This window comes from Oryzias latipes, chromosome 18 (assembly GCF_053564925.1).
Source record: "Oryzias latipes strain Hd-rR chromosome 18, Olatipes_Hd-rR_3.1".
Classification (NCBI taxonomy): Eukaryota; Metazoa; Chordata; class Actinopteri; order Beloniformes; family Adrianichthyidae; genus Oryzias; species Oryzias latipes.
In genome coordinates this window covers 11,957,009-11,982,279 of record NC_136254.1, presented here as the reverse complement: position 1 = coordinate 11,982,279, position 25,271 = coordinate 11,957,009, and the positions used below count along the sequence as shown (strand labels likewise).

Below are 25,271 nucleotides of genomic sequence, written 5' to 3'. Positions count from 1 at the left end.
GAAAAAAAACACTTAAGTTTCATTTCAGTCAAATTATGTAACTTTACCACACCCTCCTCCTCTTGCAAGAACCTCCTAAGAAGACATTCATCTCATTACTTATGCAGAGGGCGGTCATCTGAGCTCGGCTGCAGGACCAACAAGTGTCGGGACGGTGAGTTCTACCTTAATTGGATTTTTTCACATTTTTATTTTCAAGAGTAAAACTATATATGGATTGTCATCCGGCTTCATGTGAAATTGAGTCATCAGGCGTGTCTGCATTCTTTTCAGCCAAGTCATGCCTTGCTGCTGTTTTTGCTTTTTTCAAATTCATAATAAAATATAACAGCAGTTAACTTTATTGTGTGTTTAATGCCCAACTTTAAATACTTTGTAACAAACTTTGCATTTTTGCCTTAATTCTGTCACAGAATGTGCAATGTTTAAGTAGCAAAAGAAAAAGCCTTTTGGAGGATTGATTTTTATTTTAGTTTTGATTTGATGCAGTGACTTTGTGAAAATGAAAAAGCATTTCTGTTAATCGATTTTAGTTTTCAAATTTAAAATTTCTAATTAAATTTTGCTAGACAATAACTAGAGAACTTTTTGAAAATGAAATGTCAAATACCATTTTTTTATCATTTAATTAAGCGACAGAATAAGAAGAAAAAGAAAAAGAAAAAAAAAAACGTTTGGCTGATTGATTATTCATTTAATTTTTGGAGTCAACAAAGGCATCATCTTTTTTCTTTTTTCATTTCTGGTATTGACTTTTATTTTTAGTTGTGCAACCTAAATGCTTCCATACTTTGAAAGTAATCAATCCTCTTGGAACAGAATAAAAACTTTGTGTTTCTATGTAGCTGAGCAAATATTAACCATAAATTAATCTGTTTGTGTGGGTGTGTGTGTGTGTGAGGGGAAGGGTCACTTTATGCATCCTTGCATAAAGTAACAAATATATTTCTTTTTCCCAGCCGGAAAGAGAATAAAAATGTCTTTTCCTGCAGAGCTTTTGCAATGTCGGCTTTCAGCGCTTTTGCTTCTTTGCCGGAGGATCAGTTCCTCTGTTCCATCTGTCTGGACATCTTCACCGACCCAGTCACCACCCCTTGTGGTCACAACTTCTGCAGAACCTGCCTGAGTCAACACTGGGACGACAACGAGCTTTGCCACTGCCCCAGGTGTAATAAAAGATTCCCCAGCAGGCCAGATTTCTGCACAAACACCATCATCTCAGAGATTTCAGTCCAGGTGAAGAGGAGAAAACTGGAGGTGATGGAAGATGAGGGCAAGCCGTGGCGGGTGATGTGTGACATCTGCACACAGTTCAAGCTCAAGGCCTCAAAATCCTGCCTGGTGTGCTTGACGTCTTACTGTGAGGCACACCTGGAGCCCCACCACAGAGTCCCCGCCCTCAGGAGGCACGGACTGATCGAGCCGGTGGAGAACCTGGAGGAGAGGGTGTGTGAGAAGCACAACAGGGTGCTGGAGCTCTTCTGCAGGCAGGAGCGAGTCTGCATCTGCCTGCTGTGCAGCGAAGCAGAGCACAAAGACCACCAGTTTGTGGCTGTTGCAGAGGAGGCAGCTCAGCAGAGAGTGAGACACTGCTTATTCTTCTCTGAAGCACTGAGCCTAATGGAAATAAAATCCCAGATTTCATCAGATTTTCTCTCCTTTTGATGTATGTTTCAGGAGAATATCGAATCCACAAAGGCAAAGATCGAACAAATGATCAATGAGAGAAAGGAAAAGATAAAAGAAGTCACTGAAATCTCAGAAATGAGCAAAGTGAGTGTGCAGACAAACATGTTTCTCACTGGAAATAGTTTTTTGTGTGTAAACATTTTCTTTAAAAACAGGTACAAGCAAAAAAAGATTTGGAAGACATTGAGCAACTTTTTACTGCTTTGATGGAAAATGTCCAGAATGTGCAAAGTAAGCTCAAATCCAACATAGAACGAAAGTTGAGCAAATCTCAGGAGAAGATGCAGGCCATTGTTGGAAAACTGCAGGAGGAAATCACAGAGCTGCAGAGGAAAGACACGCAGCTGCAGGAGCTCTCACAAAACCAAGACTCCCTACGGATGTTGCAGGTCAGTTCTTCCTCAAGAGCACCGACTCATGAGCTCTGCAACTGAACCATCAGCGTACATCACAGTATTTTATCATCATTTCATATCATCATTTTATCTGTCATTTCAGTATTTGACTGTATTTCCGTTAAATGAAACTACAGTGGAAAAGCAGAAAAAGGAACACAAACAATTTGTACATTTTCACAGACAGGGACAGGTTTACCCAGGAAACACACACACAACTTTATTTAGACATTTCTGACTCGTGATAAACTCAGAGCCGAGTTTCGGCCTGAAATGAAATCCTTTTTTTCTATTTCAGTCAAACAGAGACTCAGACTTCTGATGTCCAGGTTTAGGCTGATTCATGCCCTCATCTCCTACATGGTAAATGACTGGAACAGTCTTCAGAAAACTAGTTTATTAGCTAGTTTGGACCAGAACCAAGAGAAATGACCAAATGACTTGTGTTCTCACCTCCTTACACTCAATAGAACTGATTTAAAGGTGCTGGTTTATTAACCACCCAATGCTTTGGGTATTTATAATCCCACCTGGTGGTTCCTAAACCCAGCAGATCTGAGAGGAAACTCCAGAACATGATGTTTGAACTAAAAAGGGTTGAGTAGCACAAATGACAATGAAATCAGTTTTAAATTCAAACATGCTGCATCACATACGCTCTGTTTGCTACATTTCTGTTTAAATGCTGAGACTCTTTGGAAAGTGTAAAGCAGACCATCAGTGATTCAAACATGCAACCTGCCCTTGTCTGCTCAGCACAGGGGAAAGTTTCTCACCATCTTGTCAATCATTTCAGACCCTACAGTCTCTGCAGACCATCTCTGATCAGACGGACTGCTCCCAGATTCGAGTTTACTCGGACCTGTGCGTGCAGACAGTGAGGAGAGCTGTGAGTCACATCATGGATGTTTTTGGAGCTGAACTGAGAACTCGGACCAACACCGGTAAACATCTGCTGCGCTGCTTTCTTCTCTCTCCGTCACGACTGTGCAGTAACGGTTGTTTTCATCTTTTTCAGAGCTGAGTAGGTTGCGCCAATACAAAGGTGAGATCTTTAACTTAAGAAATAATACTAGATCTAATAATACAGGAACTATCCATCCAACGCCTGCTTGCGCGAGAAAGGAAATGTTTAAGTCTCCCCAAACCTTTCAAAATCTGACTCAAAGAGGTACAGTAGATGTAGAAATGTCTCTCTGGAATAGTCAACAAGTTTAATCTCTGAAGTTAAATAGTAAAGATGGCAGTTAATTCACTGATCTGAAAAAGATTTGATTTCATTTCATGTTGTTAAGAAGTTGACAATTAACAGGTTGCTGGCATTCTCCACCCTCAATTCTGCCTAAAGCAGGACGTGTTGACAGCAGACGGGCTCAGCTTGTCCTGCAGCTCCAGTAGTATTAATGCTTTAATAATTGGAAACATTTTATCACACGCCGTGGAAGCCTGAAGCGTTGGACGGTTGCTTTCCAGGAAGTGCGTTAATTTCTGATAATGGTCATTTACAAAAGAAATAGATATTCAACCAGTTTTAAGTACTTTATTCTTATTATATTTTCGGTTTAGATTCTTTCTTCACAAAATTACAGCGGCAGGTTGTGTTACTGTGCGGCAAGGGAATATGTGCTGATCGTCACAATAATTTGATGATAAATAAAGCATCAGTTCAGAGAGAACGTTCATCTCTTACTGCTTGTTTATGTCCAGGTGATAAAGTTAAAATTTGTTTTAAAGAAGCCAGCGCAGTGATATGGAACATTTAAGCTATATGACCATAACTTCTTTTTTAGGTGTGTATTCTCAATGTGAATTGTCACTTTTTAATTCCAAACCCAATAGCCAATCAGAATCGAGTATTCAACCGAACAATGGTATAAAATAATGTGAATTGTATTATATTATTACATATTTTGCTTTTTCCATTTAGAATTGGTGACGTTTGACCCGTCTACTGCTGGTGGAAACCTTGTGGTGTCTGACTTTGGAAAACGTTTAAAGCATCCTAAAATAATCTACTCATCATCATCTGACGACACAGAGAAGTTCCACCTGCCCATGATTTTGGGGACAAAGGGCTTCTCCTCTGGCCGGCACTATTGGGAGGTCCAAGTGGGCATGAGGAACATCTGGGACGTAGGTGTTGCTGCAGAGACAGCTGATAGATCTGGACGGGCAGCTCTAAAAAAAGAGAACGGCTTCTTTGCCATTGGAAAGCGGGGGTTTGACTACCAGGTTCATGGTACACCCTACAAGGTTCTCCATCTGTGTCCCAGGCCTAGAAACCTAGGCGTGTATTTGGACTACGAAGAAGGGAGGGTGTCCTTCTATGACGTGGGAGAGAAGCAGCACATTCATTCTTTTTTGGGGGTGGAGTTCACCGGAAAACTTTTCCCATATTTCTATCTCTACAGCAAAACAAAGAAATCTGAATCCCTAGTTCTGCACAATTAAGGATCCTTTTTAAATTCCTTAATAACTGTCCAACAAGACAAAAGTTAAATTAACAGGACAGCAGGTTGTAGAAGAACATGATCATTTGTAGAACATTTATGACATTGGTACAGGTTAATGTAAGAAATTATACACAATATAAAACAGACACATATTTATACCCATAACGTTTTCTTTTCTAAAGTCTTCTGCATGTTTAACTCTGTTTTTCTTTGGTGCTGCAGCCTCGACCAACCTTTGAACCCTCCGAGTTTAGCAGCTACACTTAGTGGACAAAACTGAGTTTCTTGTTGTCAAGCATTGAGAGAAATACAGATGATCTCTTGGAAAAAATTAAGCTTGAATTGAGACGGGTTGACGGGATGATGCCTGCCTCAACAGCGATTTCTGAATGGTCAATCAGGCAGGTCAAAGTAAAAATGACAATGTTGAGTCCGCGCATAAGTATTTTTATTTTTGGTGATTAATCTGACTTTTTAATGCTAGGTTGAACAAGAAATGTATTACTTTTGAAACCAACCTCCAGTGGTCTTTTGAGAAATTGCAACAGTTACATCCAAGTTTGCATCAAATTGAGAGAAGTAGGTTGGGAGATTGTGTTCTGCGCTCTTCTCGCTCTGAAGACAATTGTATTTTCATGTTATGAAAAAAAAATCAATCTGGGATTTATTTGGTTTTATTTAGCTTTGTGGACTTTTAGCTGAGCTAATTAACCTGCTATACTTGGATCCAGTCCTCTGCCTTTTCTTGTGACACTATCCCAGATCCACCAACCCACATCACCCACTTTATAATTAAAAACTACAAAAACGGAATGTTAAGAAAGTAAAAAGTCCCTTGTTTAAAGAAATTTTTAAAGATTTTTTTCTGTCTTGCAAGAAAAATAATTTTAAGAAAGTTTGTCAATCGCAAAATAATCTTAGTTTAAGCCTGGTCTAAACTGGTAAATCTGATTATAGTGACATAAAATGTTTTTAAATAGGTAAAAATATGAGGGCAGCTCACAGGATGTTCATAACATCAACAACATCTGTAAATCTGTAAAACCTTCAGAGTTACCATTCCGTTAGACAGCTGTCCATCAGTTGTTGAATGAACCCTGAAGCTCATTGGTTATCAGACGAAACCAGGGCTGAAATGTGTGATGTGTTTTAACATTTACATAAGGACCCTAATATAAATGGAGGCAATATTTTAAATGCAAAGGTTTGGACTTTTTAGAGGACAAAACGGCAGCCTGAAGGGGTTTTTCCCTGGATGGTCATCTGTCATAAACTGATTTCAGTGCTTGTGGTTTTGAAGGAAGAGCTCAGGAAAAGATCACCAACAGGTGTGGTCTAAAAGCAAACTGTCAGATCTGCAAAAGAGGAATCCTAATTTTAAATCATGAAGCTGTTTCCTTTATGCTTTGCATTTCCGTGTTTCACTGTGGTTCTTCTTCTCTCAAAAACATTCTGTTGTGCAACCTGCTTACTATATAAAGCTTGTGGTGTTTGAGTTTTCTGAACATCTTCATTGCTGTTTGTCTGTTTCTGTTGTGATGGTGTTATATTTAAAGGTGTGATATCACTTGTGAGAAAAAAGAAATGGTGCTCACAACCACACGTGATAAACACTGGCTATGACTAGAAAGTTGAACAGTCCAGCAGGGTGCAAGCAGAAGGATGATGGGAGCCTCCCTCAGTGATCTTCAGTCGTCATAGAACATTTTCCAGCTTATAATGTTGATAGGTGAGTTAGAACTTAATTTAAGGATTGTCTTCTTTTTTTTTTATTTTTTTTTTTTGAGTGTCGCCTTGAGATCACCTCAGAGCACCTCAGAAAACTCAACAAAATTGATTTTTTTTAAATAGAAGTTAGTAATCTTGTTGTTAATGTTAGTTTACTAGATAAGTATAAGATCGGTCGCCTGAAGTGGACTGCAACCACAGAAACACAAAATGAACTCTAAACCCAAACCAAAAATCAGCAGACCTCACAAGAAACAACTGTTACCGACATATCTTTTTTGAAGCAATGTAGAACCCTTCTAAAATAATAATAAATGAACCAGCAAGTCAAGCATGCTCTCTGCTGGTGATGTCCTCAGTGTTTCTTTCTAATAATTGTAAATGAGAACTGGACTGAGTGAGTGTGGCATCACCCATAGAAATCGATTAAATTCAGCTTCAACCTAATGAAGACAATTCTATCGTTATTTTTTGTCTCCATGTTGGAGCCAGACGACGTCAGTCACCATTGATTGGTCCGAGTCTGTCTGAGTCAACATTTCTATGGCAACCACTCTCGCCAATCAGAAGTGAGCTAGTTGGAAGTCCACACCGCTACCACTTTAAAGTGGGGCTCAGGAGAATCTGTCAATCAAGCGTTTTAGATGTTAGATCTGGGGACCAGTGAGCACTACATACTTTTATTGAGGCCTCTGATTGGTCAGTGTCAATGTCCTTGATTGTATAAGAGAACTGGACTGAGTAGCCCCTCCCCCTTCCGTTGCATTCAGGAAGTAATAGATAGTTTTGGGATCAATGTCAAAATCCCATAGACTTTGACTAACTATAGAGACATAAAGAGCTATTATTTAGTCATTCTATTGGTCAGAAAAAAACATTCTTGCTCTGATATATTTTTCAACGTGTTATTGCTAATTCAAAACATTTTTTTTATAGTTTTTTCTTTAATTCTGTTACGGTTTACAGCTCAAAAACCTAGATGCAGAGTAAGACTTAATGCAAAAAGGGCAAGTTTGAAGTCTGTTCAACAACAGCAAACCAACACCATGAAGTTGCATTTGCAACACTAAACAAGACAGCACACAAAACACTTCAACACAGGCTCAAAACAAGGTGGCTTAAATTGGCAGACAACTCAATCAACTAACAAGGTCTAGCTGTGGACTCCAGCAGGAAGCACAGGTGAGTGGGCGGAGCAGGAAGGAGATGCAACAGCAGACCTGCACAGGATCACAAAGTGAAAACCAAAAACAAAACAAGCAGAACGTGTCAAATGCAAGTTAATCAAGTTATAAACTGACAAATCCGATACCTTAGTAAAAGCCTGTGATACCCGCTTCCCTCCAACCTTGAACGTTCAAAACGTTTGTTTAACGGATTCTCGACAACCGGCTTTCAGTGGAATCGGTGACTCCTAATTGGCGACAGTAGTTCCTATAGAAACATGGACCCAGACCGAGTCGGACTGCTTACTGACATCATCTAGCTCTAAATGACAGCATCCGAATTGCGGAGAAATGGCACCTGATTTGACTTCATTTGGTTGGAGCCAGAAGTAAACCATTTTCTACGGGTGACGTCTCACGCTTGGCCCAGTCCTCTTTTATAGTAAATAGTAAAAACAGTACAGAGGCCGTTACCAAACTTTCTTTAACGTTTAATTTACTTCTTATTCATCCCACTGTGGGGAAATTGTTCTCTGCACTCTAACCCATCACCTAGGGGGAGCAGTGAGCTGCAGAGTAGCTGCGCTTGGGGGGGCAGGAGTTGGCTGGGGAGAGCCGGGATTGATCCGCCAACCCTTTGGTTGTTAGACGACCCGCTCTACTGCCTGAGCTAACTTTACCCATAGTTTATGTGAGATTTATTTTATTGAAATAACGCTGCTGTTATTACTTTCAGTTCATGTTATTATGATTTTACAGATAGATATTTATAAAGACTAAACAGGGGTAAAAAAAAAAAGGCGCAAATGGGGTATAAAAAAATGAAAGTGCAAATCTTTAACGTTCAGGTTGAGATCATCCGACAATTGCTTAGCACATTCATGTTTGGATTTAACAGTTTTACATATGTTATTGATGTTTTTTTGCAGCTCAGTGGACGATTCAGCTAAAGTCCAAGGACAACATTTCTTCAAATTTTCTTCATTCGTCTGTGAACGAATACCTGAGGTGTGTTAAGGTGCAGGACGAACCTGCAGTGAGCAGTTTGTGTCTGCAGTTTGTGTGTGCACAGACTGTGATCTATAACAAACCCGACCCAGAGGAGCTTCCTCCACTGCTGGTTTCATGTGCAAAACGTGCACTGAGGGGCGGAGTTGGAGTAGAGACACTCGTCCCCCTCAGAGCTTCACATGAACAGGGATGATGTTTGATCTGAGGAGACTTTTCCAGTATTGAATGTGTCATTTAATATAATCATTCTTTAATTTCAATGTTTAACTTCAATGGCAGCAATTAAAGAGAAATTAAAATGGGAATTTTCATCATCTCAGAGAACTTATTTTTTTGTTTTTACTTCTTTTTTTTATACTTCTAAATTCTCATGGGACATAACTATTTATATTTCAGTTGTGGGATGCTGTTCAGCAACTGTTCATCTTCTCACATCCACATCTGCCTAAATCTCCTCAAATGTTACAAAAGTAGAAAACAACAGACAATGATTATACTTCAATTCACTGATCAAAATGTTGGTTTATTAATTTTTATCCCTAAATGAAACATGTTTGTCCTCCAGATGTTCTGCTGCTTGATCGCTGACAGATTCACACAAATCAGCATCACAGTTGAGTCGGGTTGACTCATCCTTCAGTGTGCAGGCTGCACAGCTAACAGAGTTCTGCAGGTTGAAGCAGTCTGTGTCCACAGAGAATGTTGCACTGTTCAGCAATGAGACTGACAGGAAGAAGGTCTGAAGCATACATCAGAAATCCACCACAAGAATGAGCTGTAGCATTATAGCAGCTTAAAACGTTCATCATAATATTTTAGTCAAAATCATTTTCATTCAGACAAACCAAAGAATTTGACGGAATAACGATTTAGCATTTATTGGTTAGAAAATAATAGTTTGATTGCTGAAAATGACTGAAACTTAAGATTCAAGCGTTTCATTATTTGACATGTTTTCAGATGTTTTTTCTGCTTGTTCTTTTTATTTCTGCACATTTTTGTTTATCAAATATGTTGATCTCTTGTGTATTAAATAGAAAAAAGCTTTAGTCCGTTCAAAATTGCTCATAGAGATCCAAGAATTTTAACATATTTTCATTGTTCCATTTTGTGGTATTTTCAAAAAAGGTTAGACCATCTTTGGCTTACACAGCACTTACCTTTCATCTCTGAGCTTTTTTGATGTAATTGAATTTGCATTGCATTTCCATCCATGTTCCTTTTTTTGTGTTTGTAAATGTTTCCACATGTGCTTCTTCTCGCTATAATAGAGCTTTCCTTTTTTGCTCTGAGCATTTGTTTTGCAAAACTTTTTTCCCATCAACCCTTCAAACAGAACAGAAGCTACTACTGCTTTTCATTCCCACTTCAAAAAAGTATTCTTTTTGTGTAGAAGATTAATGTTCTGCAAAAAACCTTCCATGTAACCTGTTGAATTGTTATGCGAGATAGTAGTATATCATAATCACCTTGACTGTTAGAATAATCTGAATTGACCTTTAGTAATGTAAATGGGTTTGTAAAAATTCTGAATGACAGTTCTATAAAAAAAATACTTTTGAAGAGAAATCCAAAATTGAAGACTAAAAGTCATTATTTTGAACCAAAAAGTCATTCACCTGGATCACAGTCAGAACTCTTTGAATAATCAACGCAGAAGAACAGTTAAAACGCAGCTGGAGTCAGTGTTCTCACAGGCTCCGTGGCCTTTAAGGACAGCACCAAAGATGATATGATCAAATGAGGCTTCGAGGAAACCAGAGGTTTGTTACCTACCAGAGGCCTGGACAGATGGTCCGAGGTCCCACCTTCCTTGTGAAATGCATGTGTCTGTGTTTGTGAGGGTGTGTGTGTGCATGTATTTGTTTTTGCGTTGGAGGTTATATTTTGAGGGATAAAGGGTGTGTGTACAAAGGGGGTTTGGCAAGTTTAATCTTACTGACATTAAACATTGGATGGACTCTTAGAGAGCGAAGCACTTCCAGTCTTACATACCCAGGGTTGATTATTCAGGTTATGGGGTAAAGACCAATGTAGCGGGGAAGCAGGAAGGAATGTCAGTAGTGGACAGCCACACCTTGTCTCTCACCTTGTAGAGAGGTGCGGCGGACTTCTCTACAGTAGTGGATTGCCCTCTACTGTGAGTCGTTCTTGGTTCCGCTGAAGCTCGAGCCTGTATTTACTCCAGGTTCGGCGACAGCGTCTCACAAACGCGGCAGGAGTCGAGGATGAAGCCAACTGTTCCTGGTTAGGAAACAAAGGGGGTTGATGACTATATGTAGCTTGAAAGGGTGAGTATCCGAATGAGTTCATTAGAGAATTGTGGGAATGCTCGGCCCATGGGAGCTGAGACAACCAAGTCCTAGGGTTTTTGCTGCACATGGCCCGTAGTTCATTTATTCATTTTCCATACCGTTTATTCCCTTTCGGGGTCACGGGGCTGCCGGAGCCTATCCCGGCCACTTGGGCAAAGGCAGGGGATGCCCTGGACAGGTCGCCAGTCTGTCGCAGGGAATGGCCCGTAGTGTCGTCTCCAAATCCTGGTTATACCTCTCTACCTGGCTGTTAGGTTAAAGGGGAAAACTGAACTCAGACTAACCTTGATTCCAAGAATGTTGCCAAACTCCTTCCAGAAGAGGGCGATGAACTGGGGTCCACGATCTGAGGTGATCTTACCTCTTGAATTGGGTAAACCAGTTATGAAGTCCATGGCTACGTGGGACCAAGGTCTACTGTATGTAGACGGCACAGGTAGAGGGTGAAGCAAACCAGTAGTCCTGGGGGTCTTGACACTGGCACAGACAGGACAAGCAGCCACAAATGCCTTAAAGTCGGAGGACATGGAGGGCCACCAAAACCGTTGGGACACAAGATTTACTCCAGGATAACAGTTCCCCCTAGGAAACAGTTTTCTAACAAACAAAGATCATATAAATGAGTTTAAAATGTTTGAATTAACCGACTGACCATCAAGTAACAGAGATGGAAGTTGAACTTTAACATTATGAACCAGGGTGGAGGACATTTAAATCAAAGGCTGAGGGACTGCTTTTATCACATTGTTATATTGTTTTATATCATTTAATTTAAACATACAAGAAAAAGCTTCAAATGAGGTCATGTTTCCATTATCATTGATAATGTATAAACCTCACCAAATACCAATATCAATCCAGTTTTTGTAAGATATTGACATGTTCCTACATGAAATGCTGACAGTTCCATCTGGGAGTGTTGTGTGAACCAAAGTTATGTTTGAATATGAGTTTCCAGTACAGTAACAGCCGCTAATGATGAACTAGTGCCTTCCCCTGTTTTATGCCTTTCTCTAGTCAGCTGTTTGGTTCTCCAGTAGAAACCTCCAGAGAGTCTGTTTTCCTAGTTTCTAAGAAGTTGTGAAACAGTCCTGGCAGCAACACACGCTCTTGAAATCCTGAAAAAATCTGTGTCTGATCAGTTGCTCCACGCCCACAGTCAGCTACTCATTTGACTCCCAACTTCCTCCTTTGAATGAAGGAGGTGACTGACTGAGGTTTTCAGGAAAAATGAAACTCTGTGCGGGGAGGAAGTTAGAAAGGACACTAACCCCACAGCGAACAGGACACAGCCAACTGACAGGAGGTAAATATTTACTCTACATGCAGGTTTTTTAGATGAAAGCTCAACACAGCTTTCAGACGTTGGTAATTATTCAAACTGCAGTTTGGGGATTGTTCAGTCTGTCATAAAGTGATAAAGTGAGTCCAATCGTCTTCCTGGTGTTTAGGGCAAGGTCAGCCTGACATTTGTGATTCAGCTGGTAACCTGTTAGTGTTAAATAAATTTGCAAGTAAAATCTGAAAATGCATGGCTTTCTTTCATAAAACGAAAGATGTATTTCTATGTAAATCCTGTGCAAATCTATGAATCAATCATTCCAATACTTAAAATATAGTATGTTTTTGACCGGGTTTTAGAAAATCTGCTACATAATAATAATTTTAAAGCCATATGATAAAATTACATTTTAAAACTTAAAAAAGAACTTAAAATGTCTATTTAATTGTATAATTGTGGACAAAAGTCCTAATTTGTACGTCTAAACTGTAAGCAATCTTATTTTTCTTGATAACACAGATATGTTTCTGATATTTTGGTTTAACTTATTATTTTTATGCCATCAAATCAACTCCAAGTCCATCCATTTTCTTATGCACTCTATTCCTTTTTTCAGTTTCCATTTAAAGTCCACATTCAGGAATTTTGGAAATAAAAGAATTTGAGCCAAAAATATGTGTTTCCTATTTATTAATAGTGTTTTGGGTGGAATTCTTCATGTAAACAGGTAAACTCTTAAATCACATCATAAAACAAATTTTCACTGATCAATCCAAAGTAAAAGCATTGTTTTCATGAAAAAGAATGATACTGAGATTTTTTTTTTTGATTGGTGTGCTCTCCTCCTACAGACATGGCCTCCATCTCTGAACCCCTCAGGGAGTCTTTCTCCATGGAGAAGCATCTCTGCTGTACCATCTGCATGGAACCCTTCAAAAAACCAGTCACAACTTCCTGTGGTCACTCCTTCTGTCGGGGATGCCTTAAATTACACTTTAAATATTTGTCCACAATGTGTCCCCTTTGTAAAACCCATGTGAACAAAACCCCAGAGGTGAACATTGTCCTCAGGGACATTGTTGAACACATGCAAGCTGTGCAAGCTGCAGAGCAGAATAGGTTTACGGGTGCGCCGGAGGAAGTGCCCTGTGATGTGTGCACGTCTTCAAAGATGAAGGCGGTGAAGTCCTGCCTCTTGTGTCTCACCTCTTACTGCTCAGCTCACCTGCAGAGCCACTATTCCCAGCGTCTGAAAGGCCACAGGCTGGTGCAGCCAATCAGGGACTTGGATGCACGAGCCTGTCTCAACCACGGACGGCCCTTTGAGCTCTACAGCAGGAAGCAGCAGGTGTGCATCTGTGTTGCCTGTATGAAGGAAGGCCAGGAGGACGTTGTCTCCACCGAGGACGAATGGCACAAAAAGAAGGTACTCACTCAATGAAGCATAAGATTCTCTCTTTTTTAATTAAAAAAATGTATTATAAGTTACAAAAGTTCAACAATAAAAAGTGTCGTAGTCTGTAAGGTAGGTAACAGTAACTGGAATAGGCTCCATCAACCTCATGACTTCTAAAGGGATTTAGCAGGTTGGAGGAATGGACAGTAGGTGGAGTTGTCCCAAGGAGCTGCACAAAACTTCAAATCAAGTTAAATGCAATACACTTAGTGTAACACCCCCAAAACTTTGTTAAATCTTTTAAAAAAATGCTTTTCTTTCCACAGGCTCAACTTCAAAGCACTAAAGCAGAGTTGGAACAGAAGATTGCAATGAGAAGAGCAAAGGTGGATGAAGTTGATGCAGCTCTCAAAGTTTGCATGGTGAGCTGCAAAAGGGGGAAATAAGAAAACTCAACACAATGTAGCATTTACACACTGATAAAAAGAATGATTTGATGCTGTGCAGGGTTTAGAATCATTAATCAATAATTTGATCATATATGGTCTTTTCTATCAGTCCTGGGCAGCTTTTAATTTCCGTCAGGCATTGGCAGTTACACTTTGGATTATTTTCCCTTCTATAGGACCAGTTGGAAACCGAGTTCTGTGATGTGGAAGCCATCTACACAAGTCTGTCTAAAATCCTGGAGGCCGCCCAGGCAGCAATGTTGAAGCCACTGAAAAAACGGAGGCACCTGCTGGAGAAAGAAGCAAAGGAGTTAAGGGATGAGCTAGACTCAGAGATCAACAAACTCCAGGTTGCAGTCTCTGAACTGGAAAACATTTCAGCGCTTGAGGATCACATCCTTTTCCTTCAGGTGATTTTTTTAGTCTCAAATAGTGTAATGATATTGAGTGTAGGGAGCAGAACCACGCCCTTATCACCTGATTAGGTGAGTATTACACACAACAGAATGTCAAAAATTTTGATAGATTCTAAAGAACTGAAAATGGTTGTTTATTAAATTTGCTGCATTAGGAGGTCATATTTACTGAAATCAAAAGTTATTCCAATTAAAAACATCTTAATAGGTCAGGTGACATTTGAATATAGAACCACTAATTTTGGAGCAGCTTTACAATTCTTGCTGGGGTGCTGGAGCCAGCCCACATACTGTTAAGTGAAGGCGGGGTACACCCTGAACAGGGGGCTTTTCTGTTTCAGGGCCTCCTTTTGTTCTCATCACATAATTCTTTTCCTGCTGCTTCAGTGCTTTTCTGGTCATCTTGCTGCTATTTGTTGTCCTTCTCATCTACCATTGGGCAAACCAAACCCTTTTTGCTGTGAGACAGCAGGGTCAATTTCTATTCCCAATTCACATCAGTATCAAATGGTTCGTCTGCTCCTGCTTAGGATGACCTCCTTGTTGATGAATGATATGATGTAATTTGTTGTAGGACTGAATTTGACTGGTGGATTTTTAGGTCTGTAATGCTGCCGGCTGTTTCCAGCAGTGGCGTGAGGCTGTTCCTCTGCTTCTGTTTGTCAGAGATACCCTTCACTCTCCAACCAGGATGACATGAAGGACTGGACGAAGGTGCAGCTCAACACATCGCTTTCCTTCGGCTCCATGAGAAAAACCACAGAGGCGCTGATAGAAAAGTTTCAGCAGGAACTGGACCGACTGAGCTCCATTGGTGAGTTTGTAGAGGTCAAAAGTCATCAGTCAAAATGTTGACTTGAGTACTCAAACATATTTCTTTGCCTCACAGAACTCAAGAGACTTTCAACATTAAGAGGTCAGTTATGCAAATAATTTAGGAAACAATGTCCAGCATAGATTTTTCTGTAAATAATTTCTGAGTTTGGTCTCAACAGAGGACGTAAAGCTGGATCCGAGCACCGCTCACAAACGCCTTGTTCTCTCTGAAGACGGGAAAGAAGTGTTAGACTCAGGAGAAGACCAGGAAATTTCTAATTCTCCCGGCAGGTTTGATCTGTTCGGCAGCGTTCTGGGGCTCAACGCCTTCTCCTCCGGCAGGTCGTACTGGGAGGTGGAGGTCGGCAACAAGACAGGGTGGGATCTGGGTGTGACAACAGGAGGTGCCAGCCGTAAAGGCAAACTCACGCTGAGTCCTGAAAAGGGCTACTGGGTTCTGGTTCATTATGAGGAGGAGAAGTATGCGGCCATGACGGCTGTGCCGCTTAGTCTGTTCCCGAAAGAAAAACCCACCAAAGTGGGTTTGTTTGTGGACTATGAGGAAGGCCTGCTCTCCTTCTATGATGTGAGGGCTCAGTCTCATATCTACTCCTTCACTGGGTGCTCTTTCAAAGAGGAGCTTTACCCGTATTTCAGTCCTCATGTGAGAGTGGAGGAGAAAAACAACCAACCTTTGATTATTTGCAGTGAAAAACATTGTGAAAATGAAATAGATGTTGAATGGAAGCAATTGTGCTCCATTTCTGTTGGTGAGGATGAGACTGAGTGAGACTGAGGCACATCCATGACCAGAACATGTTTCAGTAAAAAAGAGGCCTGGTTCCCGTAGATAAACTTTACATTATCGTGGTTCCTCGCAATATTCTGGTTACCTTTCACAGTCTCGCTGTTTTGCTTATTTTTACTCTCTCAAGGATGTACTGTGTTCTTCATCCTGATTGGCTGTTGACAATCTCCTGTAGAAAATGTGGTCAGTTTGCCAAATCTACGTAATCTTCAATTGCGATCAAATCTTTTTTTTTCATTTTATAATACTGGCCTTATTTTTCTATGAAGGTTTAAACTTTCAGAGTTTAAACAAAAGAGTAAATGTTCGTGTCTATCTGACAAAAGTGAATAAAGTTTGTAGTGAGGAGTATTACAACTTTAAAACATCTGTAATCCTATTTTATGGATTTCACTTATTTTCAGTTATTTTTTTAAACGTGACTCCAGAAAGTGAACAGGGGATCACTGCATACCAAAACTATCATGAATACACCCACTTAGCCTACCCACACCATTGAGTTATAATAGTCCTTCTCCTTAAGTTTAATTGTTGCACATATTTCCACAAAAAGTATACTTTCTTTTGACTGATTTCGTTTTATTCCTTAAATTATCAGTCACGTCAGCTTTAAATATTAACATCATAATACTATGATCAGGCTTAGTTCAGATGCATTACCATTTGTCTGTCATTTTTTTGCCCACAATTATCCAACATTCTGGGAACAAAGTTTAAATGGTTTTACCTGAAAGCTTTTCTCTTTTAATTTGGCTTTCTCAGTGGAAAACCAACAAAGTAGTTGGATATCACTATAAGGCCTTTGACATAAACAAAGATCACTAAAGGCCAGAAGAAATTATGCCACTTTGATTTTTTTGTCAACAAATAGAAAATGTGATAACAAGTACATCTGCGTATGTAAAGCTGTTAAGACCATTTTCCTATGAGATCAATTTCTTTTGTTTTAGGATTGTGTACAGCCCCAGTTTCAGATCCACAGTAATTTGTTTCTTTCTAAGCTGAGCAAATTTGTGGAAAAAACACATCTGTTGTTTCTTGAGATGCTTCAGAGTTCATGAAAGGAGAATCAAACCCTAAGCGATTCATGACATTCCATTTTGGTCAAATGTAAAGACTGAAATGAAACACCCTGTGGTCACACTTCCTTTCATTTTAAAGCCAACTTTAATGAGGAAGTGAAAGTATTGCCTCTCAGTTGACACCAGTGTCTGGTGTTAAGAAATCATGTTGGAGGATTGCTTTAACATTTCAAAATAAACTCTGCACATGAACTCAATTAGGCCAAATGTGCACTCTCAGGGTTTGACATACTTGTAAAGAGGTGAAAACCTTTAACAAAAGAGTTATATTCATCCTGTTTTTATGTTTTTAACAGAGCTCATTTCAGGTAATGTTGTTCTTAACCCTTGTGCTATCCTAGGCACTTTAACATTGGGAGTTGGGTCATCTAGACCCACTAGACAGTGTGCTGAGCCTTTTTTCTTCAATGATTTGTGATCTTCACTGGTGTCCATGGATTACATGAAATCTTTCCACCTTTATCCATGTAGCACCTATGCTATTAGGCAGAGGTAGTCAGGCTACTGGACCAAATATAGGTTCGCACGGAGTGGTGTGTATTGAATAAAAGAGCCAAGAGTCAATAAAAAGGTAGAATGGAAAAAGCCGGCAGTTTACTGAACAATTGACAAACAACAATAAACATACAAATTTGGTTCTTAAGTAATGTTAAGACACCTTTTCAACACCCTTTATGTTGTTTTTTCCTTTACTTTTTCTGTTAAAGTTCAAATAAAAGGTTTTGTTCAAGTTAATTTCAGTTTCAATCTATTTTAATTAAAGATGACCGGTCATTTGGTTTAAAGGGATTTTAGTTACAGAACTAAATTTATTTAACTTAAATTTAGTTTAAGCTTTCTTTTGAGTTCACTATATTTACCCTTTTCACTTTTTTGTAAATCAGTTTTGTCACTTTAAATTTACACCAAAAGTATCCTTTAAAGTTACAAAATATCAGATATCAAACAAAAGACAATTCAATATGCAAAGCAAACAAAGAACTGTTTTTCTAAATGTCCAATTGCTTAGCAAAATCCTTTAAAGTTTGTTAGCAGACGTATCCAGTTTTGGTAGTGCTCCTTTAAAGTATATTGGATCCACAGTTAGTGTTCAATCTCCTACCGCGACCTTGGCAGAGATTTTGTAGTAGTGAGGAAAAGTAAAGGACCACGTGATGCTCTACAGGCAGTCCGGATTATCGTGCTCCTTGGGTAGGCTCGCCATCCATGGATCAGGAGAAGTCCAGAACGATCCGGTCCGGAACCGTCTCCCAATTACTCTCGGGGGGACTCAAAAACCTGGCCAAAACTCGTCTCGTAATGGCATAAAATCTTATTTGGCTCACACCCCTCTTCCGGTCTGGCTAGACAACAGGTTTGCACCGTTATTTTAGTTTTTCACCGTAGTTTTTCAGCTAATGGCTACTCTGCTGCGCGTGCTTGCTGTCTCTGCCCTAAACAGGCCTATCTCTCCGCTACGCGCCGCACAGGTTGGGGAGGGCTCTTGAAAAAACTTTAAACTTTATCGAAAACAAAAACAATTTCTCTTTTTAAACAAAAATAGTAATAAAACCTATAAATTATTAATGTGAATACTATTTATATTTTTATCCTCACAACTTTTAGCTGTTTTTATCATGTTGTTTATTAATATTTATTGACCTTTTTATATCATTACTGAGTGTATTTGTAACGGGGGTTACATCCTCCCCTCCTTTTCTCATGCACGTCCTCGTACATGTTTCACACAGTTTCTATCTTTAACATCTTGGGAGCATTTAAAGAGTCAGTGAATGCTACTGCTAAGCTGTGAAATAGAGACTGGACTACAGTGACGAGTGGGTTACCTAGTTCAGGATAGGTCAGTCTCTGAGCAGGTTCCCTATGTCTGTTTGAACGTCTTAGGGGATCAGTGATGGTGTCATTAGTGTCAGTGGCTTCTGGGCACTGGTCTGTGTCAGTGACAATCTCTATGGGCATGTCAGAAATGTCTTTGGTTTGGCTGTCTGTTTCAGGGGACTTTTCAGGATCTACTTGAGGTAGGTTTTCTTCTTCAGGGTAAGTATCGACTTGGATATCTCCGTCAGTTTCGATTGGATTCTCTTCAGGTAAGTTTCTTTCTACAGGTTCGGTTAAGGACTCTTCTGGTGGGTTTGTCTCACTTGGTAAGTATGTCTCATCTGATAGTTGTTGACTCTCTTTAGCTTCAGCAGCTTTGGTTGTTTCCACTGGCGTTTGCCCTACAGCGGTTTCAGGGTTCTCTGTGTCAGGTGGGATGTAGGGACTTTTGGTTTCCACTACTAGATCATGATAATCATAGTAATAGCCAGGATCAGAATCTTCACAATCGGACCCTTGTTCAACACTTTCTGTTTGTTGGCGTGTTTTGGGTCGCCTTGGTTTGTCTTTCACAATTTGTTCTGCTTCCTCTGGGCTAGCAGGAAGGAAACCGCATGGCAATAACAGGTCACGATGAAGGGTTCTTTGAGGACCGTCTCTTGTCTCTGGTTTAACAACATAGACAGGGAGGTTGTTTGATTGTTTCACAATGATGTAAACTTCAGGTTCCCAGCGGTCGGCTAACTTATGCTTGCCTCGCATACGAAGGTTTCTCACGAGCACTCTGTCGCCTTCCTTCAAGGTGGACTCAACAATGCATTTATCAAATCTTGCTTTGTTGCGACTGGCCGATTTCTTTGCCATTTCAGTTGCTATTTTGTAGCTGGATTCGAGGCTTGACTTGAGGTTGCGAACGTACTCTGAGTGGGAACTTGGCTGATGGTCAACTGGCAGACCGAACGCGAGGTCGACGGGTAGCCGGGGCTGTCGGCCAAACATTAGTTCATATGGGGTAAACCCCGTCACCTCATTCTTTGTACAATTATAAGCATGTACTAAGGGTCGGACGTGTTCGCGCCAGTGTGTTTTCTTGTGATTCTCCAGTGTGCCAAGCATGCCGAGGAGGGTCCTGTTGAACCGTTCAACAGGGTTCCCTCTCGGATGGTAAGGAGTAGTTCGTACTTTTCGAATACCAGCCAGCTGACAGAGCTCCTTTATCGTGCGAGACTCGAAGTCCGGACCCTGGTCACTATGAAGTCTCTCGGGAAAACCATAGTGAGAGATGAAGTTTTCCCAGAGGAATCGAGCCACTGTGCGCGCCTTTTGGTTTGGAGTTGGCAAGGCGAGCGCATACTTCGTGAAGTGGTCTGTAATCACTAACACATCCTTCGTGTTGCTCGAATCTGGCTCTAGACTTAGAAAGTCGATGCACACCAACTCTAGTGGACGGGTGACGACAATGTTCACGAGAGGTGCGGCTTTTTCTGGTCGGGCTTTGCGACGTGTGCAACGTTCGCAAGTCTTGACCTTGAGCTCAATGTCTGTGGCCATTTTGGGCCAATAGAATCGCTTTCTCACCAGGTCCCATGTCCTTTCGACACCTAAGTGTCCCATGTCGTCGTGTAAACTTTTCAGGACAAGGGGTCTCAACTCTTGTGGTAGCACGAGTTGATACTGCGTTTGTGCACTTTCTTGTCTGGTACGATAGAGGACTCCGTCTTTAAGGACTAACTTGTTCCACTCTCTTAGCAACAAGCCAAGTTCAGGAAGCTCATTTTTTGCAGTTGGTGAGGGTTTTTCTCCCAACGTTATCTGGTTGACTATTTCTCTGATGCTTGTATCAGCATGTTGTTTTTCTTTCAAGTCTGATGTCGTAAAGTGAGGAATGACTGGCAAACCACCAAGCTGGTCCTCCTCTTCATAGCTTTGGGGGACGGCTTGGGGAGTGAGAGCAAAAGACAGAACCAAAGGATTGTCAGTGATGGACACTGCTAGTTCGTCTGTGGACTGGTGGACAAAGTGCTTTTCACAGATGGCTTTTATTATGCTCTGGTCAACAAGGTTTGAATGGGGTGTGTCAGGTAGGTGCCTTTGTGTGAACTGTTGGATTCTTTCCAGTTCTTTCTTGGACAGCATGTCGTCTGGTTGTGCGCTATGTGGGCGTCGGGATAGTCCGTCCGCGTCCTGATTTTGTTTTCCTGCCCTGTATTGCAGTTGGAAGTCAAAGGTGGACAGCGCAGCTAACCATCTGTAACTTGTAGCGTCAAGTTTTGCGGTGGTCAAGACGTACGTTAAGGGGTTGCTGTCAGTGATCACAAGGAAAGGGCGTCCGTAAAGGTAATCTTAGAATTTTTCGGTAACTGCCCATTTTAGCGCGAGAAATTCTAACTTGTGTGCAGGGTACTTAGCTTCACACTTTGACAACCCGCGGCTTGCGAAGGCGATCACACGTTTCTGACCTTCTTGTGTTTGGTAGAGGGCTGCCCCCAACCCTGAAGTGCTTGCGTCTGTGTGCAAGGTAAAGGGAAGAGTAGGGTCGGCAAACCCGAGCACTGGGGCACTTGTCAATTTTTCGATGATTTCGTCAAATGCTGTTTGACAGTCCACATTCCATCTTGCTCCAAAAGGATCTTTGGGGTTATGATATTGGGCTGTGCCGGCTTTGGCACTTGTCTTTTTATGCAGAGGTGGATATCCGCTTGTGAGTTGGTTGAGAGGTCGCATGATCTTTGAATAATCCTTTATGAATCTGCGATAGTATCCACAGAATCCTAAGAATGTCCGCAATTCCTTCAAAGTGTTTGGTTTTGGCCAGGTTTTGAGTGACGAGATTTTCTCAGGATCAGTCTCGATTCCTTTTTCTGAGATGATGTGGCCAAGGTACTTTACGGAGCTCTGGAAAAACCTGCACTTTTGTGGCGACAGTTTTAGACCATACTCTTTCAAACGACCCAGGACTTGCAAGAGGCGTTCTTCGTGTTCCTCCAAGGTTGAAGAGAACACTATTAGGTCGTCAAGGAACACAAGGGCTTGTTTCAGGTTGAGCTCTCCCACGCAACGCTCCATGAGCCTCTGGAACGTGCTGGGGGCATTTGTGATTCCTTGAGGCATTCTATTAAACTCAAAGAAACCGAGGGGGCAGACGAAGGCAGTTTTCTGTTTATCGGCCTCCTCCATTTCTATCTGATAGAAGCCTGATTTTAGGTCTAAGACCGAAAACCAGTGTGATCCACTTAAAGCCGAGAAAGACTCCTCGAGATTGGGTAAGGCGTACGAGTCTTTTACAGTCTGCAGATTTAACTTTCTGTAGTCAATGCATAATCTGACATCTCCATTTTTCTTGCGAACGACTACAATCGGGGACGAAAAGGGAGATTCAGACTCGCGAATGACTCCGGCATCGAGGAGCTGTTGCAAGTGGTTGCGTACTGCCTCCAAGTCTTGCGGATGTATCGGCCTGGCCCTGTGTTTGAAAGGTGTAGGGTCGCTGAGAGTGATGTGGTGCTTGATTTTTCCAGTACGACCAAAGTCAAGCTCGTGTTGGGCAAATACCTCTGGCATTGAGTTTAACTTGTCTGTTATTCTTTGTTTCCACTCACTAGAGATGGGGGAATCACCAAAATCAAACTGGAGATTTGACTTGTTCTCAGATTTTGGATTCACTGTTTTATTGTTTGCAGGCTGGACACTTTGGATAGCATGAATCTCTGCAATGATTGTCTTTGGGGTGAGTGTGATGGCATGATCAGATTCGTTCTTGAGGATGACTGGTATGCAGCGAGGGAACTTGGATGGGAGGGTTGCTAACCCATCTTCGACAAAAAGGCCACCAGGTAAAGAGGTGGTTGTTGGCGCCTCAACAGTCACCCATTTTCCAGTTTCTGGTACTCTGCGAGTTATCGATCCTTCCAAAACTTTTGTTTGTCCAGCTCCAATAGTTTCACAATCAGTACTGTGGAGTCTGACTTCACCCAAGCCTGAATTAACGGAGTGTTTTTTTCTGGCTGCAAGTGTTTTGAGAACGACTTTGTACCCATATGGAACTGAATGTTTTTCTTTGGAATCTACAACCAATCCGTACTGCTCATACAAGATGTCCAAGGTGTTAGTACCTATCAGCAGCGAAGGTGAGTTGGAGCTTAAGTTGGGAACGATCAGGGCTAGTGTTGGCACTTCAATGTCCGCACCCAATGAACTCTTGGGGAACGTGATGGCAGTTTCGATAAAGCCAAGGTAGGGGACATTCTGGCCGTTCGCTCCTTCTACCTCCAGCAGGTCGTTTAAGCTGTGGACAGGTAAGTGAGACAGTTTTTCTTCGTAGAAGGATTGGGAGATCGTCGTTACTTGCGAGCCCGTGTCTAATAGACAGCTGCACACATGATCGTCAATGGCTACTTGGGCAGTGCACTTCGCTCCAACAAGACCTTTTGGAAGAGAAAGTGACATTTCAGCTTGTGTGTGGAAGTTCAAGACGCGTTTCTTTTCCTTGGGACTCTTTGTCTTTGGCTCAGCTCCAATTTGTCCCACAACTGGAGCCCTCTTTAGTTTAAAAAAGTAGGTTCTTGTCCATTCACTTTGTCCCATGCCATCTGCTTGTCTCTTAAGAGTTTCCTTTTTTCAGCAACTAGGGGAGAGTTTGGCTCATTTTCACACTGGGGCTTGATGTGCCCGTCCTCCCCACATCTGAAGCAGTACCAGGGCTTTGGACGATTTCTTGGATGAGGTTCTGATTTTTGTTCTGAAGGCTGTGGCTTTGGAGTTTTGAAACTTTCAGGGGGGACTTTTGTCTTGGTCGAGTTTGTGGATTTTGACTTGACTTTACTGTTTGAGTCTTTTTTGTTCTTTAGAGATGCAAGATGGGACTGCAGATTGGCGATCTGCTTCTTGAGGTCTTGTATTTCAGAAAGGGGGTCAACAGTTTTTGATGTATCTCGCTCTGGACTTTGGGACTGAGCGCCTTGGTAGTTGGAAAACACTTTTGGTTTTGTTGTATTCAAGTGCTGTTTCATGCGCGACATTTTCGCTGTGCGCCTTTTCTCAGCAGTCCGGAGCATGAGAAGGAGTTCGGAAAAGTTAGGTGGAATTTGCCTTTTCTGTTCGAGTTGGAGCTCTGCTATTAGCTCATTGTCCCAACAGCCTCTTATGAACTGCTTTAACAGCTGTTTGTCTAGTTCACCAGCAGGAACACCACCTCTTATGAACGTGGTGTTCAGCATGACTTGAAGACGCTGGAGGTAAGACGATGGTGCCTCACCATTATTCTGCACAGTGTTCAAGTATTTGGCAAAGAGGTCGTCTCCATCTTCAACCGTACCGAAGGCAGAGTCGAGTATTTTCAAGTAGGTGGAAGGAGGTGACTCTGTAGGTATGTGCTTTACCAGATCGACAGCAGGTGAAGAGAGACTTTCCAAGAGCCTCCTGGATTTGCATGAATCAGGCTGTCTGGGGTCTTTTAAAAGGAGTTCCACACTCGAGCGCCAGCTCTCATAGTCGACTTCGTTGTTTGGGTGGGGACAGCGCCCTGAAAAGGGTCTCAATCTGAAAGGAGTGTTCATCTGAGCATTGAAGTCTTCAGTTCTCAGCACATGTTCCACTATTACTTTCTGAAGCTCTGGTGGGTTTACTTCAGAAGGTTTGAGAGTGGGTGTCTTAACACTGACCTGCACTCGTGGGGGATTCTCAACTGGAGCTTGGATCAGTGGGTGGACTGGTTCAAGAGTTGGTGGGTTCTCTTGCAGAGGACTGAGAGGAGCATTCGTGTCAGGGACTTGGGGTGAGTCCTGGCGGTCACCTGAGTCATTTTCGTCAGGGTTAACTACTTGGCTTATAGAGGAAAGTTCGTCTCTCAGTAAGTCTGCAAAGTCTTTACCTGTCAGTCTTGCAATGTCTCTCAGTTCAGTCAGGTAAGTCTGAGTAGCTGTCTTGCTAACTACGGGGCTGTAAACTGAGCTTAATGCTTCGACAAGGTAAAGTATGTCAGGTTTGTTCTTGGGTGAGAATCTGTATGGCAGTAAGCTAGATAATGCCTGGACTGGTGCACTGGACGCGTACTCAAGAAAGGACTGCTTGCCCTTTTCTGGACACGGGGGATCTACAGGTACCATTGTCTGAATGGACCCATATTGTTTGAGGAAGTCAAAAAGCTCTTCATCAGATTCAGTGTCAGTTAAACCAGTAATAAGAAGTGAGTTCGGTATCTTAACATTACTTCGTTGCACGGCTTCCATTTTTTGTTCAGTTCTTAGTCAAATTTGAGCTCTGAAAATTATTTACGAACCACTCCTGGCTGGCTCGCCAAGAATTTGTAGCACCTATGCTATTAGGCAGAGGTAGTCAGGCTACTGGACCAAATATAGGTTCGCACGGAGTGGTGTGTATTGAATAAAAGAGCCAAGAGTCAATAAAAAGGTAGAATGGAAAAAGCCGGCAGTTTACTGAACAATTGAC

At 41.5% G+C, this 25,271-nt stretch overlaps 1 protein-coding gene across 1 annotated transcript; it reads left to right on the top strand.

The window, feature by feature from the left end:
* Nucleotides 1–62: 62 nt before the first annotated feature.
* On the top strand, nt 63–17,962 carry LOC105356464 (uncharacterized). Its single transcript, XM_023966361.2, has 14 exons — nt 63–154; nt 993–1,581; nt 1,678–1,773; nt 1,845–2,078; nt 2,881–3,028; nt 3,103–3,129; nt 4,012–4,532; nt 11,973–12,063; nt 12,891–13,465; nt 13,762–13,857; nt 14,061–14,294; nt 14,967–15,114; nt 15,190–15,216; nt 15,296–17,962. Exons 2-14 carry the CDS (start codon nt 1,003–1,005, stop codon nt 15,904–15,906), a joined length of 3,387 nt encoding a protein of 1,128 aa, XP_023822129.2. The 5' UTR covers nt 63–154; nt 993–1,002; the 3' UTR covers nt 15,907–17,962.
* Nucleotides 17,963–25,271: the final 7,309 nt, after the last annotated feature.